Consider the following 25932-nt stretch of genomic DNA (forward strand, 5'->3'; position numbering starts at 1 on the left):
GCAGAAATTTAAATTATTAGTTCAAATCACGGAAGAAGCGCGGAAGGTTATGTTATCTTTGAATTATATTGCTGTTTGCCGACATGACATTCTTTTGTTTATCTTAAGTAGAGCTCTAACATATATTTCATCGCGTCGTAACCTTTATAAAATGAGTAAAAAGTTAAAGCTTGATGTCCTTACAAAGCCAAGGTCCTTACGATCTGAAAATAAAGGTGACAGTAAAAATATATCTACAACATCGGGCTATTTTGATGATAAAGATGCTTCACCAAAAAAAATTGTGAAGAAGAAGCATACACCAGTTAAGATAAAACATGAAGAAATGAAAGATGCAGCTAACTCGAAAAATAGTGAAATTAAAATTGAAGATTTACAACAAAATGAAACCGTGAAAAAAGACCGTGCACCAGTAAAAATAAAGTATGAAGAAATGAAAGATGTAACCGACTCGAAAAATACCGAAATTAAAGTTCAAGATTTACAAAATAAAACCGTGAAAAAAAAGCGTACACCGGTAAAGATAGAATATGAAGAAATGAAAAATGCAACTGAGTCAAAACCCAATGAAGTTAAAGTTGAAGATTTACAAAATGGAACTGTGAAAAATGAGACCGTAGAAGATAAATGGATGCCATTAAATTGGGAAACTATTTTAGAAAATGTTAAGGAAATGCGAAAACATAAAACAGCACCTGTAGATGAGATGGGTTGTCACAAATGTATAGATCCAAACGCTACTGCCAAAGTTGCTAGGTATCAATCATTAATAGCATTGATGCTCAGCAGTCAAACTAAGGATCAAGTTACTCATGCTGCCATGCAAAGATTGATTACTTATGGTTGTACTCCAGAATTAATATCAGGTACTCCTGATGGTACTCTTGGAAAACTTATATATCCAGTTGGATTTTGGAAGGTATAATTTATATCTTAGTAATTACTTGAACTTAATATTGTGGTTTGTTAATACTTAATTATTATGTAAGTAAGATATATTAAAATAGTATAAAATCATAAAAAAGATTTTATTAGATGTTAAAGAAGTAAAGAATTACTTAAATAGTATGTCAGACCAAAAGAAATTTTACTTTTCAGAGAAAAGTACAGTATATTAAGAAAACTTCAAAAATTTTAATTGAGAAATACAATGGTGATATTCCTAGGACTCTGAAAGAGTTATGTCAATTACCAGGTGTAGGACCAAAAATGGCACATATATGTATGCAAATAGCATGGGATGAAGTTTCCGGTATTGGAGTGGACACACATGTACATCGTATTTGTAATAGATTAGGATGGGTAAAGAAATCAACTAAAACACCAGAAGATACTCGAATTGCAGTGGAAGAATGGCTTCCCAAAGATCTCTGGAGCGAGGTAAACTATTTACTTGTTGGATTTGGACAAGAAATTTGTTTACCACGATTTCCTAAATGTGATGAATGCCTAAATAAAGATATATGTCCATCTAGCACAAAAAGCAGTATGAAAAAAAAGACATAGTATTGTAAAAATGTTTATTATAAATTATATTTATTTACAATATCTAAAAAAGAACTTTGTGAGATGATTTAATGATTTAACTTTTTTTTTAATTTCCCACTACGTTTCTTAGCTTTTTCAACTCTTTTACGTTTCCTCATACTCTCTTTCTTATTCTTTTGACGTTCCATTTTCTGCTTTTGTTGGAATGCTTTACTCTTCTTCACTTGTTTCAATGCAGCTCTTTTTACTGCTTTCTTTAAATCTTTTCTATTGTCAATTTGCTTCTCTTTTACATTTTCTTTCAAACTTTTAGTTTGTTTCTTTTCATTTAAAGGCATCCCTACAATTTCTTCATCATTTTCAGAATCTTTATCACTCTCTTCTGTCTCATTACTTTCCACTTCATCAGTGCCTTTATTTTCACCAATTAATGCATTCTTCTCTGCTAGATCTGCAACATTTAATTCCAAAATACTGACAGTATGTCCTTCTGTTTCATATTCTTCTTGGGATAGTAGTTGTTGAATTTCAGGAACATCACGGCTTGATAATAGCTTTTTATAACGTTCTCGTGCCTGTAAAAGCAATACTTTATTATTGCATCACAATAAAATTCATATGAATACTTTCCTCATGTTTAATTCTTTTTCGTTCTTCTTTTAATTGTTGTTGCAATTCGTCTTTAGCTTTCTGTTGCCTTTGTAATTTCCTTTTACGAAACCCCTTCAGAAATTCTCTGCATTTGAAAGTATAAAATGTACATATAACTTATAATCTATATAATCCACAATTGATATTAATATAAGTACCGTCTCTTGTTCTCATCAAATACAAGAGTAATCTTGCGTTTCTTTGGCTGATTCCGCGTTCTATTCACATTGAGCAATTTCGGTTGCATTTTTATGTGTGGCGCCATGTGCACGTGTGAATATATATTAGTTCTAGGTTATATCGGTAAGAATTATATTTTACAGTTCTTTAGATTGTCTACATAACAAAAAATAATGTAAAATAATAATTGAAGTAATATAAAAACAAGGCTATTTAAAATTTTGTTATTCAACATTTTATTAATTTAAGAAAATAATCAGATGAGCATTCGCAGATGACAGAATTTTGCAAAATACATTTCATAATTTACATAGGAGATACTACAAAATTAAAGACTAAATATATATAAAATAGAAGTTTTTAAAGCTTACTGTATACGTCAATACTGTTCACTTAATACATAGAAATTTTGTTAGAGATATTGTTAAAATTTTGAAGACACATATATTACAAGTATAAGGTGTACTACAATATACTACTTAAGAAATTACTTCTAAAATAGTTATAATTCATGGAAGATTATGTATACTTTATTTCAGGAATATTTTCTTAATAAAGATTAAAAAGGATCGTTTATTTTTAAGTAAAGAAAAATGTATTGCACAAAATGAAAGTTAGTATCTTTTATTTGAAGTTTTTTTACACTTATTAATAGTTTTTAACATAATTATTCTATAAGATTACCGTTTCTTTTTATTTATTTAACACATTACTAAAATACAGTCTAGTAGTCTCGGTAGTCTGTTACAATACATATCAGTGTCTCTTTATAAAGCCACTTATGGTGGCAGCGATGGTTAGCTAACACAGTAAACTCCCTGGTCAGTAAACGCGGCGTTACTGGTATTTAGGTTATAATTTAATTATATTAACACATTTTGTATTATTGAAATAACGTTTATAGATAGTACATCCTAAAGCATCTAATTATCTTAAAATACTCAAAATATTATCATTTAACGTGTTTTGGTTGTATCTTCCACAATTGTGTTAATTACATACGAATAATACTCGAGCAAACATAGCATGGAAGTGACTTTATGAAACCATCCTATAAAATATCTAATTGCGCATGCGTAAAAAGTCCTTTACATGAAAAGAATCCCCCAATCTAGTAGAACGTAACAGCATCGGAGAGAACAGAGGTGGAAGAAAGCATTGGTTATTTACGGCGAGAATGTATCTGGTGTAAATGATTGGTTCCTTTCACGAGGAGATCCGTCGGTAGGCGGGTAGTCATAGGGCGGGGGCTCTATTGATTTAAATTTGGTTTGCCGGTGCGCGTGTCAATAGTCAACACAGTGCCGCGAAGAGCGCGCGCTCAAGCAACTACTCTTTACTGATCGTGTTCTGCGGACTAAAAGGTTAGGCCCTTCGCGGTGCGGTCAATAAAAGATATGTCGTCTAATACGAAAAACGATACGAACGAGGATGCGGAGAGTTTAAATGGACCCATCCGTTTCCAGAGTGTTGTGCCAAAAGAAAGGTCAGTTTTGTACCGGCAATTTCTGGTTCATATCAATTCGTAAAAACTTCGGTGCGGACACCAGGGACAATATCGTGATGAAATATTGTACGAGAGCGTGGATACTGCTAAATTACTTGCAGCCACGCCTCGAACCCAGCACTAGCTGACTCATCGGCAGATGTTGCGAATCTAAAGCACCCCTAGTACTATTCGAGCGTGAAAGAGAAAAGAAATCGATCGATTTTTTTTCCATCCTGTGACAATTGTGACCTCTTTTGTGAATATCACGACCTGTTTGTGTGACAAACAACGAAAACATCGGAATGATTAATTTCTTTTATCATTTTTGTTATTACTTAGTATTTTTGATGATGAAAATTTCGATTCATTTACCGGGTAGGAACTTACTATATGAGAGGCTAATACTGTTTCTGTTCCTACCGATTGGTTGCTTGACCAGTCACGTGGTGTGAGAAACGCGCGCGTCAAAGATGTACGAATCTCTATTCGATTTCTCTTTTATCTTTTTCCAAGACAAAATTCCAAATGGTGACAGTATCTGTCAAATAACCGTATCTTCTTGAATTTTTAAAGGCAAAAAGTTCTCAAGTGGAATGGTTGGGGATACAAAGACTCGGAATTTCGTATGAACCAAAAATATATCATCGAATTCACTGGTGATAGGTAAGTTTTATCAATATTTCAATCTTCATCTTTTATTAATATTTTAGAAAATAATAATGGTTACTATAAATATTTATATATCTAAAAGATGATTAAACTTTATACATAAATTGTTTTACTTGTTTTGTGAATAGATAAATAAAAAAAATTATTTACATATATTTTAATGTTTCAATATGTTTATTTGTTACATATTATATATAATATTTTTAATAATATTTTTTATCAGTATAACAAATAAAATGTTAGTTGCCTACATGTATGAAACTAGATTATTTCGACTCTTTAAATTCGAAAAAAGTAATCACTTAATTTTTGTTTTAATTTTGTTTGTTTCCTACAATCTTTTATCAAAAGCTTTAACGATAATCTATAGACTAATAAGAATTCTATAATGTTCATATTATACGTAGAAAAATATCAATGATATATTAAAGGGAAATGGTGTTATCATTTTTTGAAGATACAGATAATGTTATAGAAACGAAACGTCTATTAATTTTCATATTAATTTACATCATTGTATAGATACTTATTATTATCTTTTTTAAACATAATTTAATTTTAATTTGTTTACAAGAAACACACGTATAATTATGCTGTTAGATAACTATATTATTCCATAATTGAATAAGTGAAAAGTTGATTATGTTTTGAGAGTAGAATGACAAATAATTTAAGTTTGTCATATAAGCGGATTAAGATATATGAAATTCAGTAATACTTGTTATTACGATACTAAATTTCTATATAGATCTAAATGAACCACTTTAATTTACTTAAGCACACATTTGGTTTTTTGTATTTAGTTTTTGCTTAATTAATATTCTAACAAATATCCGTTGCAAACAATTTCAAAAACGGGTCGAATTTATCACATAAAATCAATATACATCAACATTAATTTTATCGTACAATTGAGTTTTTTTATTTCCTATTGTATTCAACGGTTTTAACAGATTCGTATCATCAATTCGCTTAAATGCAAAACTATTATTTATTCGATATTCATTATGTTATTTATGTTAAAAGGAAGAAGCAAATAGTTAATCTGTGTAATATTTATCTTTCTACGTTTAATCTATAATCTGTAATGTTTAATCTATAGTAAGAAATCGAGTATTTTGAGAAGATCAAACACTTTACTTTAACTTATAGAAAAGATCCACAACCTGAATATTTAAAAAATTATGAAATTTTTTATTAATTTTTTTACCATCCAAATTGACTCTAAGAGTGTAAAATAACCGCTGAAAATTCAGCTATTTTTCGATTTTGTGTTATAACTCGCAAATTATAAAAGATAGAAAAATAGTTTTCAAACAGAAGTTGTTTCTTTTGATGAGGACTATCGTCTAGTAAAAGATTTATCAGTTATTTATATAATTAGAAAGAATTTATAAACAAAAAATTAATAATTTTTCTAAAAATTTCTGTTTTAGCGTAAAATCTTAATCGATAGTTTAAATAATTACGAAACAGCATAAAAGACAAATACTTTTTTTTAAATACAAATACAAGCTTTGTTGTATTGCACAATTACAAAAGTAAGGTAACTTATATTATATACTTCAGTCTCTTATTACACAATAAGTAAATATACCAGATGAAAATAAAAGAAAAGAATAGAACTGTAGGTATAACATATCTTCGTAAGAACTTGCCATTAGTAACATGATTATCAAACTTCTTTTTTATTCTTTCTCGTAGCAAATAATATAGATGTTTAATAAGCAATTAAAGAAGTAAGTATATAAGTAAGTAAGTTATTTATTGCACTATTTGTACATTTTCATATTTTCGGATGTAATATATAGTGACTAATAATACTCCAAGAGCCTGCAAAATATGTAGGAAGAAAACCATGATATTATTCACATAATCAAGCTGTCCTCGTTGTTTAGTTTCTCTTCCCTCCTCCTTTCCTGTCTCCTTACTCCCTCTTCTTATACATTTTCCTTTCGTATATTCTGCTGTATGCTCATGCTTTGACATTTAGTTTTCCCTTCAGCTTCTTCTCTACCTCCTCTGGTTTCCTCTCCACTTGCCTGTCCAGTTATTCTAACAATTCCTCATCCACTTTTACGTGTGTAAATAGACACTTAAAGAATAAATAAATAATTTCGAAAATGTAAATGTCATGTGAATTGTATTATGAATTATTCTTCATGATAATGAAATTCTGCAAAAGAATGTTTAAGACAATCTTGTTGTGGGAAAGCGAAATCTACTGGATTTTCAGCATTATTTGATTTCCTTTCTATCAATATAATATATTCACTTTTATACCACGAGTAAGCAAGTATGTACATACATCGTAATACTTTGATGATGAAAATAGAGATAAAATAAGAAACTGTAATTTAATGATATCAATCATCACAATTAAATAATACTACAAGATCGGAAAATATTCATATAAAGTCTTCATTATGCGGAACTATATATATCAGTTACATTATTGCTGTATTCGATATTGTGAATATTTCAGTATGCTGATTACAACATGATACTATTTTGTAATGTAGATTAACATTGTCCAGATCACGATGTCAACTTCCGAGATTCTGCATTTGGTAGATATACGTCCGTTAACTGTTCATTGAACAGTTTTTTTTCAAGACTGTTGTACACGTGAAACAAACTTACCATTCTGTTCTTTTAGGACAATATAAAGCGGTTAAATAAATTTCCCAGAAGTTGATATTATGGGGAGTATAGTATAACTGTGTGTTGTAGCTGATATAGACTTTATAACCGTTTTTGATCCTTGCCTAGATAGAGTACAGCCATAATGTAATTTTATCTAATCCGCTTTCATCACCATTGATTACTGTACAGCACGTATTTTCCGATATTTCTAATATGAGATTTTATATTATTAATAAAAGACGAAGCAATTTCATTTAACTGCGTGGTATCAGTGCCATATAATCGGGTAATAAATTTGTTTACTTTTTTTGACACTATTTTATATTATTAATTTTAAGTTTTCTTAAAATTGAAAATCCAGTTTGAAAAATTTTAGTTTTTAAATTTCTCGAACTTATTTCTTCAATAGCTTCTAGTGCCCATCTTCAAAAGCTCAAATCACGAATAACTTGTTATAAACATATTCGGAAATTTGTAACAATTTTTCCCGCCGTGTTCTCCGTCTGTTTACCGTCTCTTTCCATCTAATAATCTAAACAAGGTAATTATGCACAGATACAAAACGGATAGATACAATTATACAATTATATACTTACAAATACTATACAATTATATACTTATACAATTGTTAAAGAGATGAAACTTTTCAAAATTTATGCCTGGGAGTGTCTAGGGAAAGTCGCGTCCTCTTTCCACTTTTCCAAAATGCAACAACAATAATTTTGTATTCTAAAGTCACAATATCTTCTTGTTCTGGTATACACTCATCTTAGACCTCTATCGCTTCTGAAAGTTCTTTGCGTGCACCTCGTTATATATTATCCAGAAATTCTACAGAATGTGGTTTAAGCGGTTCCACAAATTAATACAATAAGCGTATCTTTTATTATATCTTGTAAGTCGATTTCTCTTCTCATTATAATATCTCATTATATTGTTATTATTCACAATTTTGAACGTAATCATAAGTAAACGAATTGTATTTGCAGGATTTATGTGAACCATTTTTATACGATCGTTACAGAGATATAGTTTAGATATACTTACTTATTGTTGACATCTATAGTACTGTAATATGGCACACTACAAAGAAAGCAGCATTTTTTTTATTGCTAATCTATCTTCACTAGACAAATGCTAACCTTGAACGCTGTACTGAAATGAAAGTAACAAAGAGTGGAATCATTTATTACTTATTACTTTACTTACTGTTTATTACTATTTTACTTGTAGTGCTCATTTAAGCATACGTTGCTAACGCCAGTAATTCTTGGAAATGGGACTTTGACATGAGGTTTGAGCATGCCGAATGAGATAAAGTGTTAAACGAAACTTGACACCGATCCTTATCGATTATTTCGAGCAAATATCGATTGACGCTCGAGTTCTCGTTTGCACGTGCCCAATATCAGCATCTCTCTCATATCCATCCCTTCTCCTTTCTTTAGTTGAATTTGCAAATGTCAGTTCCTCAGATAAGCGTCCATATCTAGTCTTGACTGCGAACACTAAAATGGACATTGCACGTTAACTTATTATTTATTACTTTGTCATTAGATACGTTAGTCCGTATATTTTTCTTTGTTTCGCATAACTGAATTCATACCTGCGTTATATGATGCATCAGGTGCATAAATGTGCACCGAAAATTTTTTATTGCACGTCAGCATATCATAGTATGTGTACAATGAAATTGAGAAGTTCTTCGATTATCGAAGAACACAATTCAACAATGCAACAAAGATTGTATTTATACTAAAAAAAGTAACTAAATGTTTTTTATGTTTTTTCATAATTATTTAAATCATTGATTAAGATTTTACGCCAAAGAATGAGTTTTTTGAATAAGAATAAATAATATATTGAATAATATATATTGTATATATATATATATATATATATATTGTATATTGTAATAATATATATAATATAAATAATATATATTGAATAAGAATAAATCTTTGGTAATTATGTGTTTAGGAAGCTACCGGCATTTTGCATTTCGACATATTTTTTATATATTGTCGAGGCATGATTCTGAACAACTTTTTCTACACACTTAATCGCCTTTCGACCATAGTTTCCGAGATAATTTCAAAAAAGTTGTCGGTAGCTCATAATAAATTCTGCTTATAATTGTGCGGCCATGATAGCGTATGCATTAGCATTGGTTGTCGGTCGTCTCACTGTGACTACGGTATTAAATAACACCTAACTCACTTATATAAACTGTAAACATTGGCGAATACGTTGCCACGGGTATACAATTATATCCGACAAGTTTTTTGCAGATATTTCGAAAATAGCCTGAGCAGCAGTGGTACATGCAAAAAAAAAGATTCAAAACTTTGATTTTTATAATATATTAAAAAATCACCGAAATCCAAGATAATTGCAGCTTTCTAAATAATTACCAAATCTTTTACCAAACGATAGCCTTCGTTGGAAAAAATAAACAATTTTTATCTAAAAGCTGTTATAGTTTAACTCGTATAGTTCGCGAATTATAACATAAAATCGGAAAATAGTTGAATTTTCAGGAGTCGATTTTACCTCCTTAGAGCGAATTTGGGCAAGAGAAGAAAATTGCTCAATACATGGCTACATATCTCCGAATTTTCATAATTTTTCGAATTTCTGGGTTAGAAATGTTCCCTTGTTAATCGTAGTTAATTGCTAAACTACTACTACTAACTACTGCTATTACTATATGCTATATTGTCTAATTACTAATAATCAACGATGAACGATACAATAAGCTTCTGAACTTAAAAAATGCAACAAGCTTGTTTAAAATCGTAAAAGCAGGATGGTAAATAGTACAAAATAGGTTTATTGAAAAATTATTTGATACAATTCCATGAAGAGTTCTTATAACGAAGGCGCTATATTATGCGTTTTTTATTATTTATTTTTAACAGCTGCTTACTGTTTACCAATACGAATTACGATATATTCTGTTGTATATCGATTCTTATATCGCTTTTAAATTATTTTTTGACTTTATATCGGTTTCGAAATAATTCTAGAACTGATTGTCTCGTACCACTTTTATAATAATTTAAATCTAATATCACATTAAAATATTAAAAACATTCAGTTACGCTTTTCAGTCTTTTATTATTCACTTTTATTCTATAGCTGCTTACTAATAACAAATTATGATATACCTAAATTTTACACTTGAAAATTACAGTTTACAAAAAATCGTGTTTTACAAGTTTTGTGCAATATTTTAAGAGAAAATGTGGTTTGTGTCAATTCTTTGATTTATCACTGTATATATTATTTGGTGTTAAATTGTAAACTGAAGAAGACGAATTAGCTCATCACCCAGAGTCTTAATCTTTTTAATATAATAATTTTTTTATTTATAGGCACTAATATTCTATTTTTTAATCACTTGTTTCATTCGTGTCGTAAATATATTATGTAATATTTATATTTGCACGAATTAAAGCCGATCCATCTGAAATTGATTTATCCTTATTAATGAGGACAATTTCATGGTCATAAAATTTCTGAATAAAGAATGATGCGGTTAACAAGTTAAATATATCGTATTGTAAATATATGTATTATTGGACAATAAATGTTATTTTCGAAACTTGTGTATTCCATGTAATCGTCGCAAGTTCGCGCAACTAAGAAACTGTTTCTTAGTTGGTCTTATTTACTTTGTTGGTCTTGAAGAACGCAGTTATACTTACCGTTTTCTACCCAGCAAATTGCTTCTAATAAGCGTAAACAAACGTATGTGATACAAGCGAGCAAAAATATAAATATAAAAATACATATTCTTTTTGTGTGTTTACTGATTTTTGTTTAAAACGTTTCACTAATTTTCATTTATTATTGAAAGTTAAGTGAATTTTAGTAGAAATTGATTATCATTGAACAACATATATATAAACATTTCATAATGAAATATTATAAAATATAACTGAAACCCTATTCTTTGTGATATTTCATTAAAAGAAAAAAGGAAACATTGTTTAAATGGGTTATGACCATCAGTAATGACGTTTAACTTCTGGGAAATATATGTAGTATCGTCGTATGTCTTATCCTCACACTCGGCTCACAACGTCTTATGTGCTTGAGGTGTAAATATTGCCCGTGATAGTTGTAACGTTTTTCTGCTGTTTTTCTTCCACGTTTGATGCGTAGAAAAAAATCCGGTCGCCGGAATTCGAACCCGGGTCCCGAACGTTCGAAACCTAAGGCGCTAACACGCCGTCGTCCGACACGAGTGGTGGTATTTGCTATCGAGTGCCGCCTCATGCCTTCTTGTCCACGATACTACACATATGATTCAATACGTATGCAATCGTCATGATAAGATACGCTGATTAAACAAATCTAAATGTAATTACTTATAGTATAATACAATACGAGACATTTCATTTTAATCTACTAACTTGCAAGTCATAACATTATATCATTATAATTATAACAGTTAAATAAAATTAATCATGATAAAACACATCCTTATAATAGTTAAGTGAAACCAAAATAAAATAGATATGTAGAAATATCTTATAATGTAATTTTTTAAAATTGAATGAATTATATAGGGTTTAATTTCATCCATCATCATACATCCTACATCATTTCGTGTTTTACATATACACAATTTAAATTCAAAACTTGAAAATGGAATTAATTACTTTTAGGATTTCAATATGACTATTAAATCAAATTTTTAATTAATTTTGATTAATATAAATTTTATTGCTAATATTTAGTATTTAACAAATAACTATTTTATATATTTTATTTAATGCCTTTGCCTATTAATTTAATTAAGAAGTTCACTGACACAAAAATCAAATTTTCATAATTAAATAATCTTATAAGTAATCCAAAATATTATATTTTTCTCCCAAAAAATTAACTTGTCTATACTTCTTGTTGGCCCATTTTTTAAGTATTGTTATTACTCTACAAATAAATATTGAATTAATTTAATATCAATATATTTTATTCTTTTTTGTAATGTTTTATTACCCATGCTAATAAATGAAATATTTTTGCAGATATCCGATTGGAAACCAGCAACTTCCGTATTTCACGCAATGGGTAAAAGACACGTTTGGTATAGATCCAACCCAAAGGAATGTATCTCAATCGATACCGACAAATCTACCAGAACCGATCATTTCTTCGAAAGTGTTGGAAGCGATTCAAGAATTAAATATCGAATATTCCTTGAAGGGTATCGATCGCTTGGTTAGAGCACATGGACATACACTTCGGGAAATTTATCTCCTCAAACATGGATCGTTCGATCGAATACCGGACATAGTTCTCTGGCCAAGTGAGTAATTTCAAATTGTTATATTATATTTTTAGTGATCTAAAATATCCTATTAACGTGTTTAATTATCGTACCAGTGACACAATTCATTTACTTTCACCTGATAGTAATATGTATTAGTATACACTGTATAATGTAGTTCTTGATCTAAAAAACATGATCTATATAATAACTGCCTATTAGAAACTATCTATGTACTTACCATGTACATTTTGTGTATTACATTGCAGTTCATATCATATTCCTTGTGGCAATATATACAAACATCAACTCATTTTTATCTTTTCAGGTTCATTTGTTTTTCTCTTTTTATTTGTCAATTTCTTTTAGCTATTATTACGAAATGTAAAACCATTACTACTACGGTAATTCAATAAATTAATGTAGTTACTTTCAAAATCAATGAGCAGTAAGATCAAAACACTTGTAAACAAAATAAATTTCATAATTTGCACAGCATGTCAATATAATGAAAAATAATTATCAACTGCTTGTTAGAAGTAAATATAGATATACATACGTGCACATTTATCTTAGTTCATATTCTTTTTAAATTCAAATATTTCACTAAGTAGTTCATTTAAATGGAAATTTAATACATATTTACATTCGTTTGCTATTTGAGGTGAGATTTATTGTTTAAAGTTTCTTTCATTTATTTAAAGCATTTATTTAATAAAGTAAAAGTTAGCTTCAACTAAACGTAATTACCTAAGTATAGTGTATGAAGTGAGTTGAATATCGAGTAGACAGACTACAAACTTCTCAACCTTGACTTAGTTATATGTAGATGTGTAGTCTATAATTTCCTGAATACGTTTCTATGTTATACCATGAATTGCGCGAATAAGTGATATTAAACGAATACCTTATATACATATAAATGTGAAACGACACAATGAATATTTGCTTCATCTTTTCATTTCGAATATCTTTTCAATTGTTATATACGTCAAAATTACTCTTTTACAAGATAGTGTAAGGAATTAGGAATTAGTATAATTAGAATTAGTATAGGAGACATAGTCAACGAAGAAGGAAAAGATAGGGTTGTAGACTGGGCGACGAAATCGGAAAAGAAGAAAAAGGGGAGTGCGAAGCGAAAAAGGGTATTTAGTTAAGTAGGTAAATTAGGCAATTAGATAAAGATTTATGCAATATATAAAAGATAATAGACATATAGAATAGTTAATAGTTAGAGATAGATAGATGATAGACAGTAGATATATGATATATAAATGTAATAGAAAATTAAGGATTGAATGAATGAATGGATGTGTGTGTAAATTGTAGCTGAATCAATGAAAATGCAAGGCAATAGGGAAAATAATTGTGTACCGAGTTCCTTTCTCGGCCGGAAGGCTAAAAATAAACTATACTACTATAAAAATCGCAAAATTTTTGTGCTATCATTTTTATTTACTCTTCATTTCCATTTCCTTTGCTACTTAAAAAATAACCTATCGTTTAATGTCACTTTAATGTTTTCTACATATATCAGTGTTCGTATTATATTATGTCCTATGTATTATGTCCTGAAATGGATTGATATTTAACCTTTTGAATGCTTTGAGTGAGAATAGTACTTGCCTACAAGTGAATATATTCCCAGAGTATGACTAATTTAGCTCCTCTATACGGCGCAGCGGATAGACATACCTACATATACATATTTATTCATGACCCATTACGTAATAATCATATCATCATGCACTTATTAGTGTTATTGAACAGATTCGGAGAACAAAACATAAATGTTTTATTATTGCTTATTTTTTTAAATTCATAAATGTTTTATTATTGCATATTTCTTAAATTCATAAATGTTTTATTCTCGTCTATTCCTTTAAATTCATAAACCTGTTTTATTATTGTTTATTTGCCTAATTTTGTTTTATTGCCTATTATTGAGTAGAGCCGAACAAGGTTAAAAATCAAAATTTAAGTTTTCTCAAATTTTTCTTAGATTGCAAAATATGTCAAAAAGTTGACATAATTATTGGGCAAATCCTAACAAATCAGAAGCTAAAATGCTTTGTCTTATAACAATGACATCTATGTCTATGCATTTCCAGAGTGCCACGAGGACGTCGTAAAAATAATTAAATTGTGTGCTCGATATGGATCAGTCTGTATTCCATTCGGCGGTGGAACGAGCGTAAGCGGTGCTGCCTCGTGTCCGACGAACGAACGGCGAACGATAATATTGTTGGACACTTCGCAAATGAATAGAATACTGTGGATAGACAGGGAGAACCTAGTTGCTTGTTGCGAGGCTGGTATTATCGGCCAAGACCTCGAAAAGCAACTCCGACTGCAAGGTCTGACTTCTGGTCACGAACCCGATTCTTACGAATTTTCTAGGTACACCATATTATATTAAAACAAAAAGTCCGTTTTATTCGTTCGCAACAAATATTTGTTTAGGATATTAACTGTTTGAATACAAACACGTGTAATTTTACGACGTTTTACGCAATATTAGTATATCTATAATAAGAATCGTCATAGCTAGCAAGTTATAAAGTTCTTTTTTTGAAATTGTCTATTGCCTATTTGCGAAAGAAGGTATATGGAAGAAAATGGACATAGAAACGTTTTAATTAGCGTACTTTTCATAGAATGCCTTATTGCGAACTGCTATGCTGAATTTGACTTTCTTTTTCTTCTTCTTCCTGTTTTGTTTAATTGTAAATGTAATTTTTTTTATTTAAGATATAGATTAAAGTTTATAATACAGTAAACTATAAAATGCAAATCTTCCTAAGTAATATTAAATGGCAATTATCTTTTATATTCAATTGGACTATTCTCAACTTCTTTGAATTAAAATTAATTTTCACTGGAGTGATTTACTGAATACTAATTACGTTACATTTAATCGTGCATGTCAGAGAATTGTTGGAGAAGATCATGATCATACTAAATGTCGTGAAAATTGCAGGTGCTTGTATTTTAGTATAATTAAAAGTGTACTTATATTCTTTGCATGAGTAAAGCTACACAATATTTTAGTTTCATTTAAAGAATTAAAAGTTACTTCATAAAATAAAAAGCACAAAAAGCCTATCACTTACGTTTCATCTCACATTTCTATGAACAATCTTTCGTGCAAACATCGTATGCACAGGTATACGATAAGAAAAGTATGTCAAATAGTTATTTACATCAAGTACAAGACTACTAGCCGCATGATCGATTTTATTTCTTGAAAGAACAGTTTAGGTGGATGGGTTGCAACGAGGGCGAGTGGCATGAAAAAAAATCGATATGGGAACATCGAAGACCTAGTTGTACGAGTGAGAATGGTTACCGGTAGAACGGATGATCCAGAAATAACACTCGAAAGAGGTATATTGGTACCAAGAGCTTCTTGTGGTCCTGACTTTGACCATATGATCCTTGGTAGCGAAGGAACATTGGGCGTCGTTACAGAAGTGGTGATCAAAGTTAGACCATTGCCAAAAGTAGTCAAATACGGTAGCATAGTTTTCCCAAATTTTCAAGCCGGTGTATTAGCGTTGCGTGAGGTAAAATTTTATTAATTTAATAGCGATATATATAAATTTAAATACTATTACTTACTAGAGAATATCTGTTATATATTGCAGTTTTATTATTATTCCTTTTTGGATAGTTCAAATTAAAAAAGGAATGATACAACTGCAGCTTTATTTAAATTTTCTTGTTCTTGAATTCCTTTTTAATGCTTGACAAACTTTCTTGGTTATTAAGATATTTGATTAAAATTAACATTGAATATATTGCAGTTGTTTCTTATAAAAAAAACTGTACCATTTTTATGAGCAGGTAGCTAAGGAACGATGTCAGCCGACTAGTATACGATTGATGGACAATGAACAGTTCCAGTTCGGTCAGATGTTGCGACCAGAATCTAGTTGGAGTGGTTTAATTTTGCAAGGATTAAAACAAGTTTACATTACTAGGATAAAACGTTTCAAAAAGGATCAAATATGTGTCGCTACCTTATTGTTCGAAGGTAGCTCAATTGCCGAGGTGGCAGCACAGGAACAAAAGATTTACAACATCGCGATGCAACACAATGGTATTGAAGCAGGAGAAACGAATGGTGAACGAGGTTACCTTTTAACATTCGTTATAGCTTATATCCGAGATCTGGGTCTCGAGTACTACGTTTTAGCTGAATCATTTGAGACGTCCGTCTCCTGGAATCGTGCGTTACCGTTGTGTAGGAATGTGAAATCTCGTGTGATCAGAGAGTGTTATTCACGTGGTGTCGAACAATACTTTATCTCTTGTCGTGTTACACAGACTTACGACGCCGGTTGTTGTGTGTACTTTTACATGGCATTTAATTACAAGAATCTTCCGAACCCGATAGAAACATATGAGACTATCGAGCACGTTGCACGCGAAGAAATTCTTGCAAACGGTGGTTCTCTGTCTCATCATCACGGTATAGGAAAATTACGTTCTTGTTTTTACGCGGATGCAGTAGGAGAAGTGGGAGTGTCCCTTTATAGAGCAGCCAAAGCACACTTGGATCCCCATAATATATTTGCGGCCGGGAACTTGGATCCGAAATGTGTATCGAAACTATGAGGTGAACATGAAATTGTGATAATTGTAACTTATCACATTGGAAATCATTTTAAACAGAAAGAAGAAGAGAAAAAGACAATTAGCATTGCCATTTTTATCAATTGATATGTTGTGGTGGTATACAGAAACGATGATAAAGGAAGAGACTAGTATAATATAAATAAACACATCACAATGTTGTTTGGTACAAATACGGAATTGTAATTGTATCAACATTTTTATAAGTTATTATAAATAAACAAGACTCACTTATTCATAGTACTTAATCAATATAATCCGTAACTTATCTAAGTTTTTTCTTCCTTATCTTTTCTTTTTTATAAGTAATTCGTATATTCCATTATAGATCCATTGATTATTTGTCATTCTCAGTCCATAAAATTAAGATTACTGTTTTTCTATCAGGTCCGATTCACGTATGTTTCACAAAGTGATCATCTTAAACACATGTAACTGTTAAATAAATGTACTCGGTGATACTGATGTGTAAAACCATAAGCTCACTTTAAAGTAGATAGAAATGACTGCATGTCATATTCATCGTCATACTGTTGTTGTTCCCATAGTTCAGGGAGAATTTCTAAAATGGAACGGCTAATGCCTGGAACCTCACTAATTTTAGAAGTGGCATCATCCTGTATTTCTGATTTTTTCTCTTTGCCACTGTCCAATGAAAACAAGTCAAGTAGCTATAAAAAATTGTTACAAATAAAATCTATTATAAATTGAAATTTCTTTCATAATTAATTATAGCATATTTCAAGAATTGTTTTGTATTATATGCGTGTGTATTTACATCTATTTAAAGCTTTATTGTAGAATTAAAATGAGGAATATGAAGTAACATAAAAAAAGTTAAAACACGAAAAAGATAAAAGTATCAGGATTATATGTAATATATTTTTGTAAAAAAATAAATTTATTTATTAGTTTATTACAAAACTTTTATTGTTGAAATAGCTATAACTATGCAAGTTAATAAATTTAGATTTATATATTTTACCTGATCAGTTGCCATTGTTTCCAGAGATGCATTTTCCGTTGAAATTACGGTATTTGCTGTGAGAAGTTTGAATTTCTGCAGTCCCATGATCTTTTCCTCTACCGTCGATCTTGTGATTAACCTGTATACGTTCACTACTTTCTTTTGACCAATACGATGTGCTCGATCCATCGCTTGAAGATCTTTCATAGGATTCCAGTCATGTTCCACGAATATAACAGTGTCAGCACCAGTTAGATTCAATCCAAGGCCACCGACTTGAGTCGTTAACAGAAGCACGTCTATCGACGGGTCTGCGTTAAAACGTGTTACTATGGAATGCCTTTGCGTGGTTTGTACACTTCCATCGAGACGAAGATATGTAACAGTAGGTAAATGGGCACAAAGAAGATCTTTTTCCACAATATCTAGCATTGCTTTCAATTGACAAAAAATTAAAGCTCGATGTTGGCTCACTAACTGTTGCTCCTGCGGTGGTTGATTATCTGATGTATCAGTAGTTACAGAATTGCGGTTTTGTTGTCGTTGTGGCTGTCCTATGCCACAATCTAATAATAATTGTTTTAATGCAGGTAACTTGGCTGCATATTCTATCTCAGATAATGTGCTCTTTCGTTGCTTCAATGTATTACACACCTAGAAATAAAATAATTGTCAATTTAAAGTTACAAGTAAAATATCTTAACGGATGTCATGTTGATACTAACAGTTGCGTATAACGGATGTCGTTGATTTAATACTAATTTGGGATGATTACAAACATTACGAAGATATCGTAATGCTTCAAAGACACTACAACCATTATTTCCAGTTGAAGTGCACGACGCAGCGGATAATAAAGTGGCAGAACGTCGAGTATGGAAATCTTCGTATAGCGTACGTTGTAATGACGATAAGTCGCAATAATAGTCTTGTGTAATTTTTGGTGGTAAATCTTTGAGGACATCTTCTTTATTTCGTCTAAGTAAGAATGGCAAAACCTGCACAATGCAAAATTACAAAAAGTTGTAGATAATTTAACAAATATATTCAATTATTAGTAAGATTAAAAAATAAGATACAATGCACATGAAAAAGAAAATTACTTGTCTATGAAGTGCTTCCATTGCTAAAGCTCCCGCCTCTTGTTCTTTTGGGCCAGCTTTTGGTTCCCTACAGGCTAGTATAGGACGTGAGTACTTTGCCGCAAATTGTTTCTCAGTACCCAGGAAACCTGGCATTAAAAAGTCAAACAAGGACCATAATTCAAGTACATCGTTTTGTATTGGTGTTCCCGAAAGTATAAGTCTGTGATTCGCATGCAATCGTTTAGTTGCCTTAGCACTTTTTGTCTTTCCATTTTTAATAATGTGACCTTCGTCGAGCACACAGTAGTTCCATTGACAAGTTTCGAAATAATCGATATCCTTACGGATTATTTCATAACTTGCAACGATGAGTTTGTGATAAGTAACCATTGGACGTAATTTTTCACGCTCAGGTGGGGTGCCAACATATTGTAACACTGAGAGATCTTTGGTTTTGAAGAACTTTTCTGCCTCATACACCCAATGACCAGTTAGAGTTGGTGGACACACCACCAAGCTTGGTGGAGCACAAGGATTACGATGATGATCTAAAGCTAGTATACAAAGAGTTTGTAAAGTTTTTCCAAGGCCCATGTCATCGCATAAAACACCATGAAGTCGATAACGATTCAAGAAATTTAACCAATTTAAGCCTTGTTGTTGATAGGAACGTAACTCTGCAGATACTGGAATCGGTAATACGGTATCTGGGATACTGCGTGGATTCAAAAGTTGTTCTAAGAACCGCCACTCTTGTGTTTTCTTTTCTCTAAAATATTTCAAAGATTTATGATGTATATGTTAAATTAACATTTGTTAGTAAAATTTAGACTTACATTAAATCTGGTGGATCCGTAATCGCACCAGGATCAAGGGGCAAAAGTTGCACGAGTGTTGCGAACGTAGCACTACAAGCTAATCTTACAGCCTGATTTTGATCACTCATACGCCCAAGCAATGGAACCATAAAGAGCACAGCATATGGAACGATATTAACACCTAAACTTTCGACAAGACACGCTAACGCTTCGGCTGCGCCTTGTTTTACTGAATCTACTTCGCTTGGTGCTGTTACAGTTCCTGAGTATATTTTCTCTCCACCAGTTGATTCTAGAAGTGGTATTACATGGTTTGTAATCTGTATTATTATCTGGAATACAATTTTTTGAGATTAAGATTTAATCGTCAAACTGAAATCGAATATTATATTAATTTAAAGCATTACCTTCTCTGTATCTAATGTACCTAATACAGCTATACATCTGGATGCCATGTGTCTGACAGCTTTGTAAGGATGAGCCAATAATTCACATAAGAATGAAAGGCATTCTAGGACAGGAGGTAGTAAGGCTTTATGAAGACTGGGAGCCATAACTTCTAAAACTTGTAAACCAAAAATTAACTGATTTACTTCTTCTTGAATATTTTCACGATTAGTGATTTTGTCTTTTTCTCGTAATACGTTTGGTAATATTAGTTCCCAAAGATGCGGCAAACGTGTAGGTAATTGTGCACCAAATAGAGTAGCTACAAAAAACAATGAATATTCTAAATTTATATAACGCGTTTATATCGTATTAGAATGTTGTATTGCAAACCTATAGCGGTAAGTGCTAAAGTAGCTCCGCGACGACGTGTTCTATCAGCTTTAGCTTCAGGTTCTTCATAAGCAAGTAGTTCTTCTAAAGGAATTTCAGTTGTTGGTGGCCGGCCAGGCCCTCTGCTTCCACTAAGTCCGCTGTTGGTTCCCCGATTATAAGCTATTCTTTCAGCATGTTTCTGTCTATTGCTTAAAGTAAGAATTCCGTCAAATAGATCTGCGTTTGTACTACAATTTACACGAGGTGTAAATTCAGTATCCGAGCATAGGAATGTACATAAATTGGTCGATATCTATGATATAAAGTTAAATTAAATTATTCAAAGAGAATACAATATCCGTTTATGTTAACGATATTATTTTCCATGCAAACCTTTGCATTAGGAGTAGGTTTTCTATCTACACAGAGATCAACTAAATACGACAAATGCTTTGCAGCCAGTTTTTGTAGTTCTTCATTTTCTTCACGTTTAATAGCTTCCATTAATGGTTTTATCAATGGGTTAAGAGGTTGTGGGGATGGAGGAAGACAATGTAACATTGTTGCAGCACCAGCGAGTGCTGCCGTTGACATAACATTATATGAAAGTTGCTGTGCTGCTATATCGGCAGCACCTAGTTGCACTGCACTCCGCCTTTCTTCTAAACTTTCAATCAACTTTGGCTTTAATTTAATCGGATTAGAGCTGTTGCTAAAACTTCCACTAGGTCCTCCATAGTTTGTCGTATTACCCATGGCACAAAGTTTTGAAATTGGTTTCCCAGCAAGGATTGCAATTTGGTCGAGCGTCATCACTCCCGATGGTTCTACCTTGATAAGAACAGGCAGGTTATAATGTTTGAGAGTGGCAACGTAACCGCGACTGTCGTGTAACAGACGAGTAAAAGATGTGGCGATCTCATCGTAGTATACGTACTCGTTCAAACACTCCAATAGTCTCTTCCTTTTGAGAACAAATATATTATTATTGTATTGTATTAAATATAAGTAAGATAGGAAGATTTCATTTGATACCTTAAAATATCTGGTATTGTAGGTGGTTTCATGTTATTTACAGTCGCCCAATGAGACATCGTCAAACCTACAATGGTGCGTTGTAATGCTGAACGCGAATTCAGATGTGCTAGTAATACTTTAGCATAACAAAGTGAAGGACTAAGTATATCTGGTGTGTAAGTAACACCTGGTGCTGGTTGTACTACGTAATGCGATAACAATCCCAACATTCGTGCAGCTCTACAACGAGCATGAATTAAGTTTGATTTCCTTATGTTTGGAGCTACAGTTTCGATTCCACCAATATAAACTTTTAATTCGGATATGGATTTTACATTTCCACCAACAGTATTATTTCCTCCGTTATTACTAGCATCTGATTGTCCGTCGCAAGTACCAGAAACTTGATTATTCTTAGCTCCTTTATTAGGAGTGGTTATCATGAGTAAGTTCGGATTAAATGGCACGTGTTCCGGTTGCATTGCAAGGCAAAGCCATGTGCTGACAAGAGGACACGCTGCATGCAATAAAAGTTCGAGATCGCTTTGTACGACTAGATTTTCCCAAACACGTTCAGCTACATCTTGTATGGCAATTACGTGCTCTATTAACGCTCGTTGAAAAACATGACGGAGGGCCTCTTGCAATACAAGTCCACCTCCTTCGCCCCATCGTTCTTTTTTATTCTCATTATGAGCACCATCATCTTCAGTTAATGTTTGTAATGTTTGTAAGGTGGCTTTACGTACACTGGAACTAGAATGACTAAGAAATGGCCATAATCGTGGTAAGACCTAAAACAACGTCATATTAATATTAAGGTTAAATAACAAAAAGTAACGCTTCTATTAATATAGATCTTACCTGCGATAATGGCTGAGGAGTAATATAAGAGCGCGCCCAAGGTAATGAAAGTATAGCAGCAAGTAATTTCATAAAACTATTACATGCTGCTGCTAGATCATCTTGTTCACGTAAAAGTTCCCAAAGACGAATTACAATTGCTTCTAGTTCTGATGATTTTAACAAACGTGGTAGAGCAGATGCTACTGGTATAAGCGCACTTGCTGCTGCAGCACCTACATCATCGACTGGATCGGAAAGACCTTGCATAGTAGCTGGAAATACTCTCGGTAGTATGTCGTCTAACAGATCATCTCGTATAGCAAGCAAATATTTGAGTGCAAGTAGCGCACCATGTCTTGCTTCCCATTCATCATTCTCCAACAGTTTTAGCATGACTGAAAGTATTCCTGTAATTCCCCTATTTTTATTTTCATCATCTTTTTGATTTGGCACTAGTAATAAAAGAGAACCTAGTGCTTGAGCACATGTTTCTCGTACGGGCGCAACGACTTGATCAGAAACAAAATCTCCAAATCTATCTAATCCTAAAACACATAGTAGTCGTAGGGCGGCATCAATAAGCCACTGATAATGACTTTCTGCCATTTTCTCTGCAGTTTGATTCTTCGATTTACCTGCACCTATAATAAATTTCAATTAATATTGTATTTTATTACTTTTTAAATGCAACTTACAATCATTTTTCATACCTTTCCCATGAAGTTTTACGAGTTCACGTAAAGCAGTCGCTGCTCCGTGCCTTACTTCCCATTTTTGACTAAATAGATCTTGACAGAGACTTTCTGCAAATGATTCTAGAGGCCAATTTATTACAGAATCTGGCCAGCAGCCAGTGCTGTCTGGTACTCCATTGACTGATTCAGTCTGTGAATTATTATTAACGCCAATCTCTAACGAAATCAGTTCCTCTAATTTTATTCTTTTATTTAGTGGTTCCCCTTCATTATTGATGGGAGATTGAGCATTTGAATTATGATAATCTTCGTTGTTACGATGGTCATCAGGTTCTCGTGAACGTTGTTTTGAAACCGACTGTCGTGCCTATCAAATAAATAATACTATATAAGAATATCTTATTACATTAAGCATATTAGTAATCAATTATGTATTACCTTACGTCTAGCTCTATTCATTTCGCGTCTACTAAGACCACTAGGTTGTTTTAGCGTTTCACTCACAGATACATTAGTTTGTATATTTGACGTAGGTGGTAATACTTCTGGTGTAAGATCTTCGTTGGTAAACAATTCTGATGTATCAACTCCCATTAATTGTGGATGAAGGCCCAATTTAGCAGCAATTTTTTCCTTTTGATTAGGAAGTAGCATTTGCTCCCCATCAGTAGCTGTTAAATCATATTCATTGCCTTCTGATCCAGTAAGATATGAACTACGTGCTAAAATCTTTTCCATATCAAAGTTTTCCAAGTTTAATTTATTGTTTGGTTTTTTTGTTTCTTCATCTTCTATGAATAAAAAATTTAATGTTAATAACAAAATTTAGTATATAAAAAATTAAAATTAGCTACCTGTACATGTTTCTTTCTTAATGGGTTGTGGATCCCAAGTAGGAACTTGAGCAAGTATAGCTTGTACAGCTTGTGCAGCACAAACTCTGGTATCCCATTGTGAAGACTTTAAAAGGATAGAAACTCTTGCCAATAAATGATGTAAATCATGAGGATGTAATCTCTGTGCTTCTCCTAATTGTTGTGCTGCAGCTCTTTTAGTTACTGCATTTGTCCCTGTTTCCAATAGTATGAATAGCCTGTCTAGCCTAATAGAACCCATACATTATGATGTATGCAATCATGTTATTAAATCAACTATAGATAGATACAATCATCTATTAATATATGTATTCACGTGCATTTATTATTTTCAATTTTTCTTTATTATTATATAAAGTAGCAATATGATAAATATACACGTTATAAAATTTTATTGAGATAATAGATATAAAATTTGAAAATATTAATTACATGAAGATTTACTATTTATTAAATATAGTTATTATAAATTATATTTTTATGTATAAAATATATGTAAAGTTTAATAATAATATATTACTAATGGTACATTAATGTTTGTTATTATATCATAGTATCATAAACTAGTCCATTTTTGCATAATTGTAAGTAGATTAGTGTAAATATTAATATTATTCCATACATCTCATTTTAACAACACAATTATAATTGACAGTGCTTTACCTTGATGTCATGTTTACAAACTATGTTGATCAATAAACAGCTGTGAATGCCTAAAATCAAAATAAGAGTGTACACATGTATATACAGTATCACAAACACTTGAAGAATGAACTATCATTAAAAAATGATTATATATTTGGAATAATATTTACAGTAAATAAATGAAAACATTTAATAAACATACATATCAGAAACATAGACAAAATGATCATGAAATGTATATTTATTATTGGATATTACAACAGTTCAACAGGAAATATACTGAATGCTCCAACTATACAAAATAAAATGGAGTACAGGGAATAATAAAACAAACAGCATATTATTTATCATTTATTTGATAAAGTAAAAGAAAATGATTCAAATAGGGAAAATCGATTGTCAACTTGAAGAACGAAAGTTTGTGCAGTTAGATTGATGAAGTGAAGATGGATAGATGACATCTGCGAGTATGCGTTTTTTAATCGGTATAGAAGTTCAGGGATTTAAATAATGCAAAATTTGAGGAAAACTGTACAAGTTTTAATTAAGGAAATGAAACGGAACATAATATTTTTCAAGATATTGTAAAGAAACACAATATGGACATATAAATAAATAGCGATGAACGAACGCTTAAACATACCTGATTTCAAAATATAATTTATTTTACTGCTACGCTTCAGCTAATCCGCATAGCCGTTTTCCACTGTATTGATTCCCCGAAAATCACATTACGCTCTATATTTCGAAAAAGATGATAGATAGACAGACTACTTGTCAAATTTTTCGGAGAGAAACGCATGTTCAAGCATCAAATTTATACTGACAGCCATATTGCAAGGGAACCTGAGTTTTGTCCCCCAATTTTGCTCTCATTGGTTGATTATACGGATCTTATAAATCGATGGACCAATCAACGTTTCCCTCGTGCAATGATCATGTTAAATTGCACACGTTTTATGCGTAGGATGAAATTATGCCGCGTACACATAATTTACTAGATGCATTAATTCTTCCTAATTCTTTCAAAATTATTTCATAATTCACACTTTAAGAACATTAAGTATATATATATTGCTTGTTGCTACTCATTTAATTATGTTTTTAATTAGTATGCAATCAAATCATTTGCATAATTCAATTTTTTAAAAATTTACTTTATATTCTCTTACGCATC

The 25932-nt window shown here is 31.5% G+C and overlaps 4 protein-coding genes and 2 long non-coding RNA genes across 12 annotated transcripts; 2 read left to right on the top strand and 4 right to left on the bottom strand.

Annotated features, from left to right (window-relative positions):
• On the top strand, positions 1 to 1573 carry Nthl1 (Nth-like DNA glycosylase 1). The gene is made up of 2 exons (XM_033338739.2): positions 1 to 919; positions 1099 to 1573. Exons 1-2 carry the CDS (start codon positions 50 to 52, stop codon positions 1504 to 1506), a joined length of 1278 nt encoding a protein of 425 aa, XP_033194630.1. The 5' UTR covers positions 1 to 49; the 3' UTR covers positions 1507 to 1573.
• Positions 1507 to 2423, bottom strand: vito (nucleolar protein viriato). Its single transcript, XM_076622172.1, has 3 exons — positions 2298 to 2423; positions 2118 to 2224; positions 1507 to 2062 (listed from the first exon to the last, which is right to left on the bottom strand). Exons 1-3 carry the CDS (start codon positions 2402 to 2404, stop codon positions 1575 to 1577), a joined length of 702 nt encoding a protein of 233 aa, XP_076478287.1. The 5' UTR covers positions 2405 to 2423; the 3' UTR covers positions 1507 to 1574.
• Agps (alkyldihydroxyacetonephosphate synthase) lies at positions 2369 to 17305 on the top strand. 2 transcript variants are annotated; one of them, XM_076622159.1, is made up of 6 exons: positions 2369 to 2442; positions 4382 to 4471; positions 12163 to 12443; positions 14519 to 14807; positions 15664 to 15973; positions 16254 to 17305. In XM_076622159.1, the coding sequence occupies exons 2-6, from the start codon at positions 4434 to 4436 to the stop codon at positions 17025 to 17027; spliced, it is 1692 nt and encodes a 563-aa protein (XP_076478274.1). In that variant the 5' UTR covers positions 2369 to 2442; positions 4382 to 4433; the 3' UTR covers positions 17028 to 17305. The 2 variants fall into 2 exon arrangements, with proteins under 2 accessions (XP_076478274.1, XP_033194628.1); XM_033338737.2 differs by lacking the exon at positions 2369 to 2442 and adding an exon at positions 3591 to 3805.
• On the bottom strand, positions 6246 to 8824 carry LOC143303243 (uncharacterized). Of its 4 annotated transcripts, none has more exons than XR_013059361.1 (3): positions 8730 to 8824; positions 8351 to 8631; positions 6246 to 8278 (listed from the first exon to the last, which is right to left on the bottom strand). It is a non-coding gene; the product is annotated as an uncharacterized LOC143303243 (long non-coding RNA). The 4 variants fall into 4 exon arrangements; XR_013059362.1 differs by having other exon boundaries at positions 8333 to 8631; XR_013059360.1 differs by having other exon boundaries at positions 6246 to 7918; positions 8171 to 8631.
• Positions 11856 to 14241, bottom strand: LOC143303244 (uncharacterized). The gene is made up of 3 exons (XR_013059364.1): positions 12646 to 14241; positions 12134 to 12590; positions 11856 to 12067 (listed from the first exon to the last, which is right to left on the bottom strand). It is a non-coding gene; the product is annotated as an uncharacterized LOC143303244 (long non-coding RNA).
• On the bottom strand, positions 15662 to 25586 carry Hel89B (histone acetyltransferase 1). Of its 3 annotated transcripts, none has more exons than XM_033338735.2 (15): positions 25399 to 25586; positions 24774 to 24823; positions 24090 to 24337; positions 23674 to 24023; positions 23251 to 23602; positions 22559 to 23181; positions 21713 to 22488; positions 21071 to 21641; positions 20696 to 20990; positions 20323 to 20624; positions 19934 to 20247; positions 19116 to 19866; positions 18738 to 19010; positions 18031 to 18666; positions 15662 to 17716 (listed from the first exon to the last, which is right to left on the bottom strand). In XM_033338735.2, exons 2-15 carry the CDS (start codon positions 24782 to 24784, stop codon positions 17528 to 17530), a joined length of 5691 nt encoding a protein of 1896 aa, XP_033194626.1. In that variant the 5' UTR covers positions 24785 to 24823; positions 25399 to 25586; the 3' UTR covers positions 15662 to 17527. The 3 variants fall into 3 exon arrangements, with proteins under 3 accessions (XP_033194626.1, XP_033194625.1, XP_076478260.1); XM_033338734.2 differs by having other exon boundaries at positions 23674 to 24026; XM_076622145.1 differs by lacking the exons at positions 24774 to 24823; positions 25399 to 25586 and having other exon boundaries at positions 15662 to 17465; positions 17532 to 17716; positions 23674 to 24026; positions 24090 to 24351.
• Between the last annotated feature and the right edge of the window lie 346 nt (positions 25587 to 25932).

Source organism: Bombus vancouverensis, chromosome 1 (assembly GCF_051014615.1).
Source record: "Bombus vancouverensis nearcticus chromosome 1, iyBomVanc1_principal, whole genome shotgun sequence".
In the NCBI taxonomy this organism is placed as follows: domain Eukaryota; kingdom Metazoa; phylum Arthropoda; class Insecta; order Hymenoptera; family Apidae; genus Bombus; species Bombus vancouverensis.

What these genes read in the sequence shown, in the direction of transcription:
- Nthl1 (XM_033338739.2), top strand. Translation starts at nt 50, where the DNA reads ATGTTATCTTTGAATTATATTGCTGTTTGCCGACATGACATTCTTTTG. An exon ending in ATCCAGTTGGATTTTGGAAG is followed by an intron (nt 920 to 1,098) that starts GTATAATTTATA and finishes TTTACTTTTCAG; the next exon opens with AGAAAAGTACAGTATATTAA.
- Hel89B (XM_076622145.1), bottom strand. Translation starts at nt 24,351, where the DNA reads ATGGGTTCTATTAGGCTAGACAGGCTATTCATACTATTGGAAACAGGG. An exon ending in TAAGAAAGAAACATGTACAG is followed by an intron (nt 24,027 to 24,089) that starts GTAGCTAATTTT and finishes TTTTATTCATAG; the next exon opens with AAGATGAAGAAACAAAAAAA. An exon ending in AAACAATGGCAACTGATCAG is followed by an intron (nt 17,717 to 18,030) that starts GTAAAATATATA and finishes AATTTTTTATAG; the next exon opens with CTACTTGACTTGTTTTCATT.
- Agps (XM_033338737.2), top strand. Translation starts at nt 3,717, where the DNA reads ATGTCGTCTAATACGAAAAACGATACGAACGAGGATGCGGAGAGTTTA. An exon ending in GATTCTTACGAATTTTCTAG is followed by an intron (nt 14,808 to 15,663) that starts GTACACCATATT and finishes TTGAAAGAACAG; the next exon opens with TTTAGGTGGATGGGTTGCAA. An exon ending in GTGTATTAGCGTTGCGTGAG is followed by an intron (nt 15,974 to 16,253) that starts GTAAAATTTTAT and finishes TTTTATGAGCAG; the next exon opens with GTAGCTAAGGAACGATGTCA.
- vito (XM_076622172.1), bottom strand. Translation starts at nt 2,404, where the DNA reads ATGGCGCCACACATAAAAATGCAACCGAAATTGCTCAATGTGAATAGA. An exon ending in TTTGATGAGAACAAGAGACG is followed by an intron (nt 2,225 to 2,297) that starts GTACTTATATTA and finishes TTTCAAATGCAG; the next exon opens with AGAATTTCTGAAGGGGTTTC. An exon ending in AAAAAGAATTAAACATGAGG is followed by an intron (nt 2,063 to 2,117) that starts AAAGTATTCATA and finishes TGCTTTTACAGG; the next exon opens with CACGAGAACGTTATAAAAAG.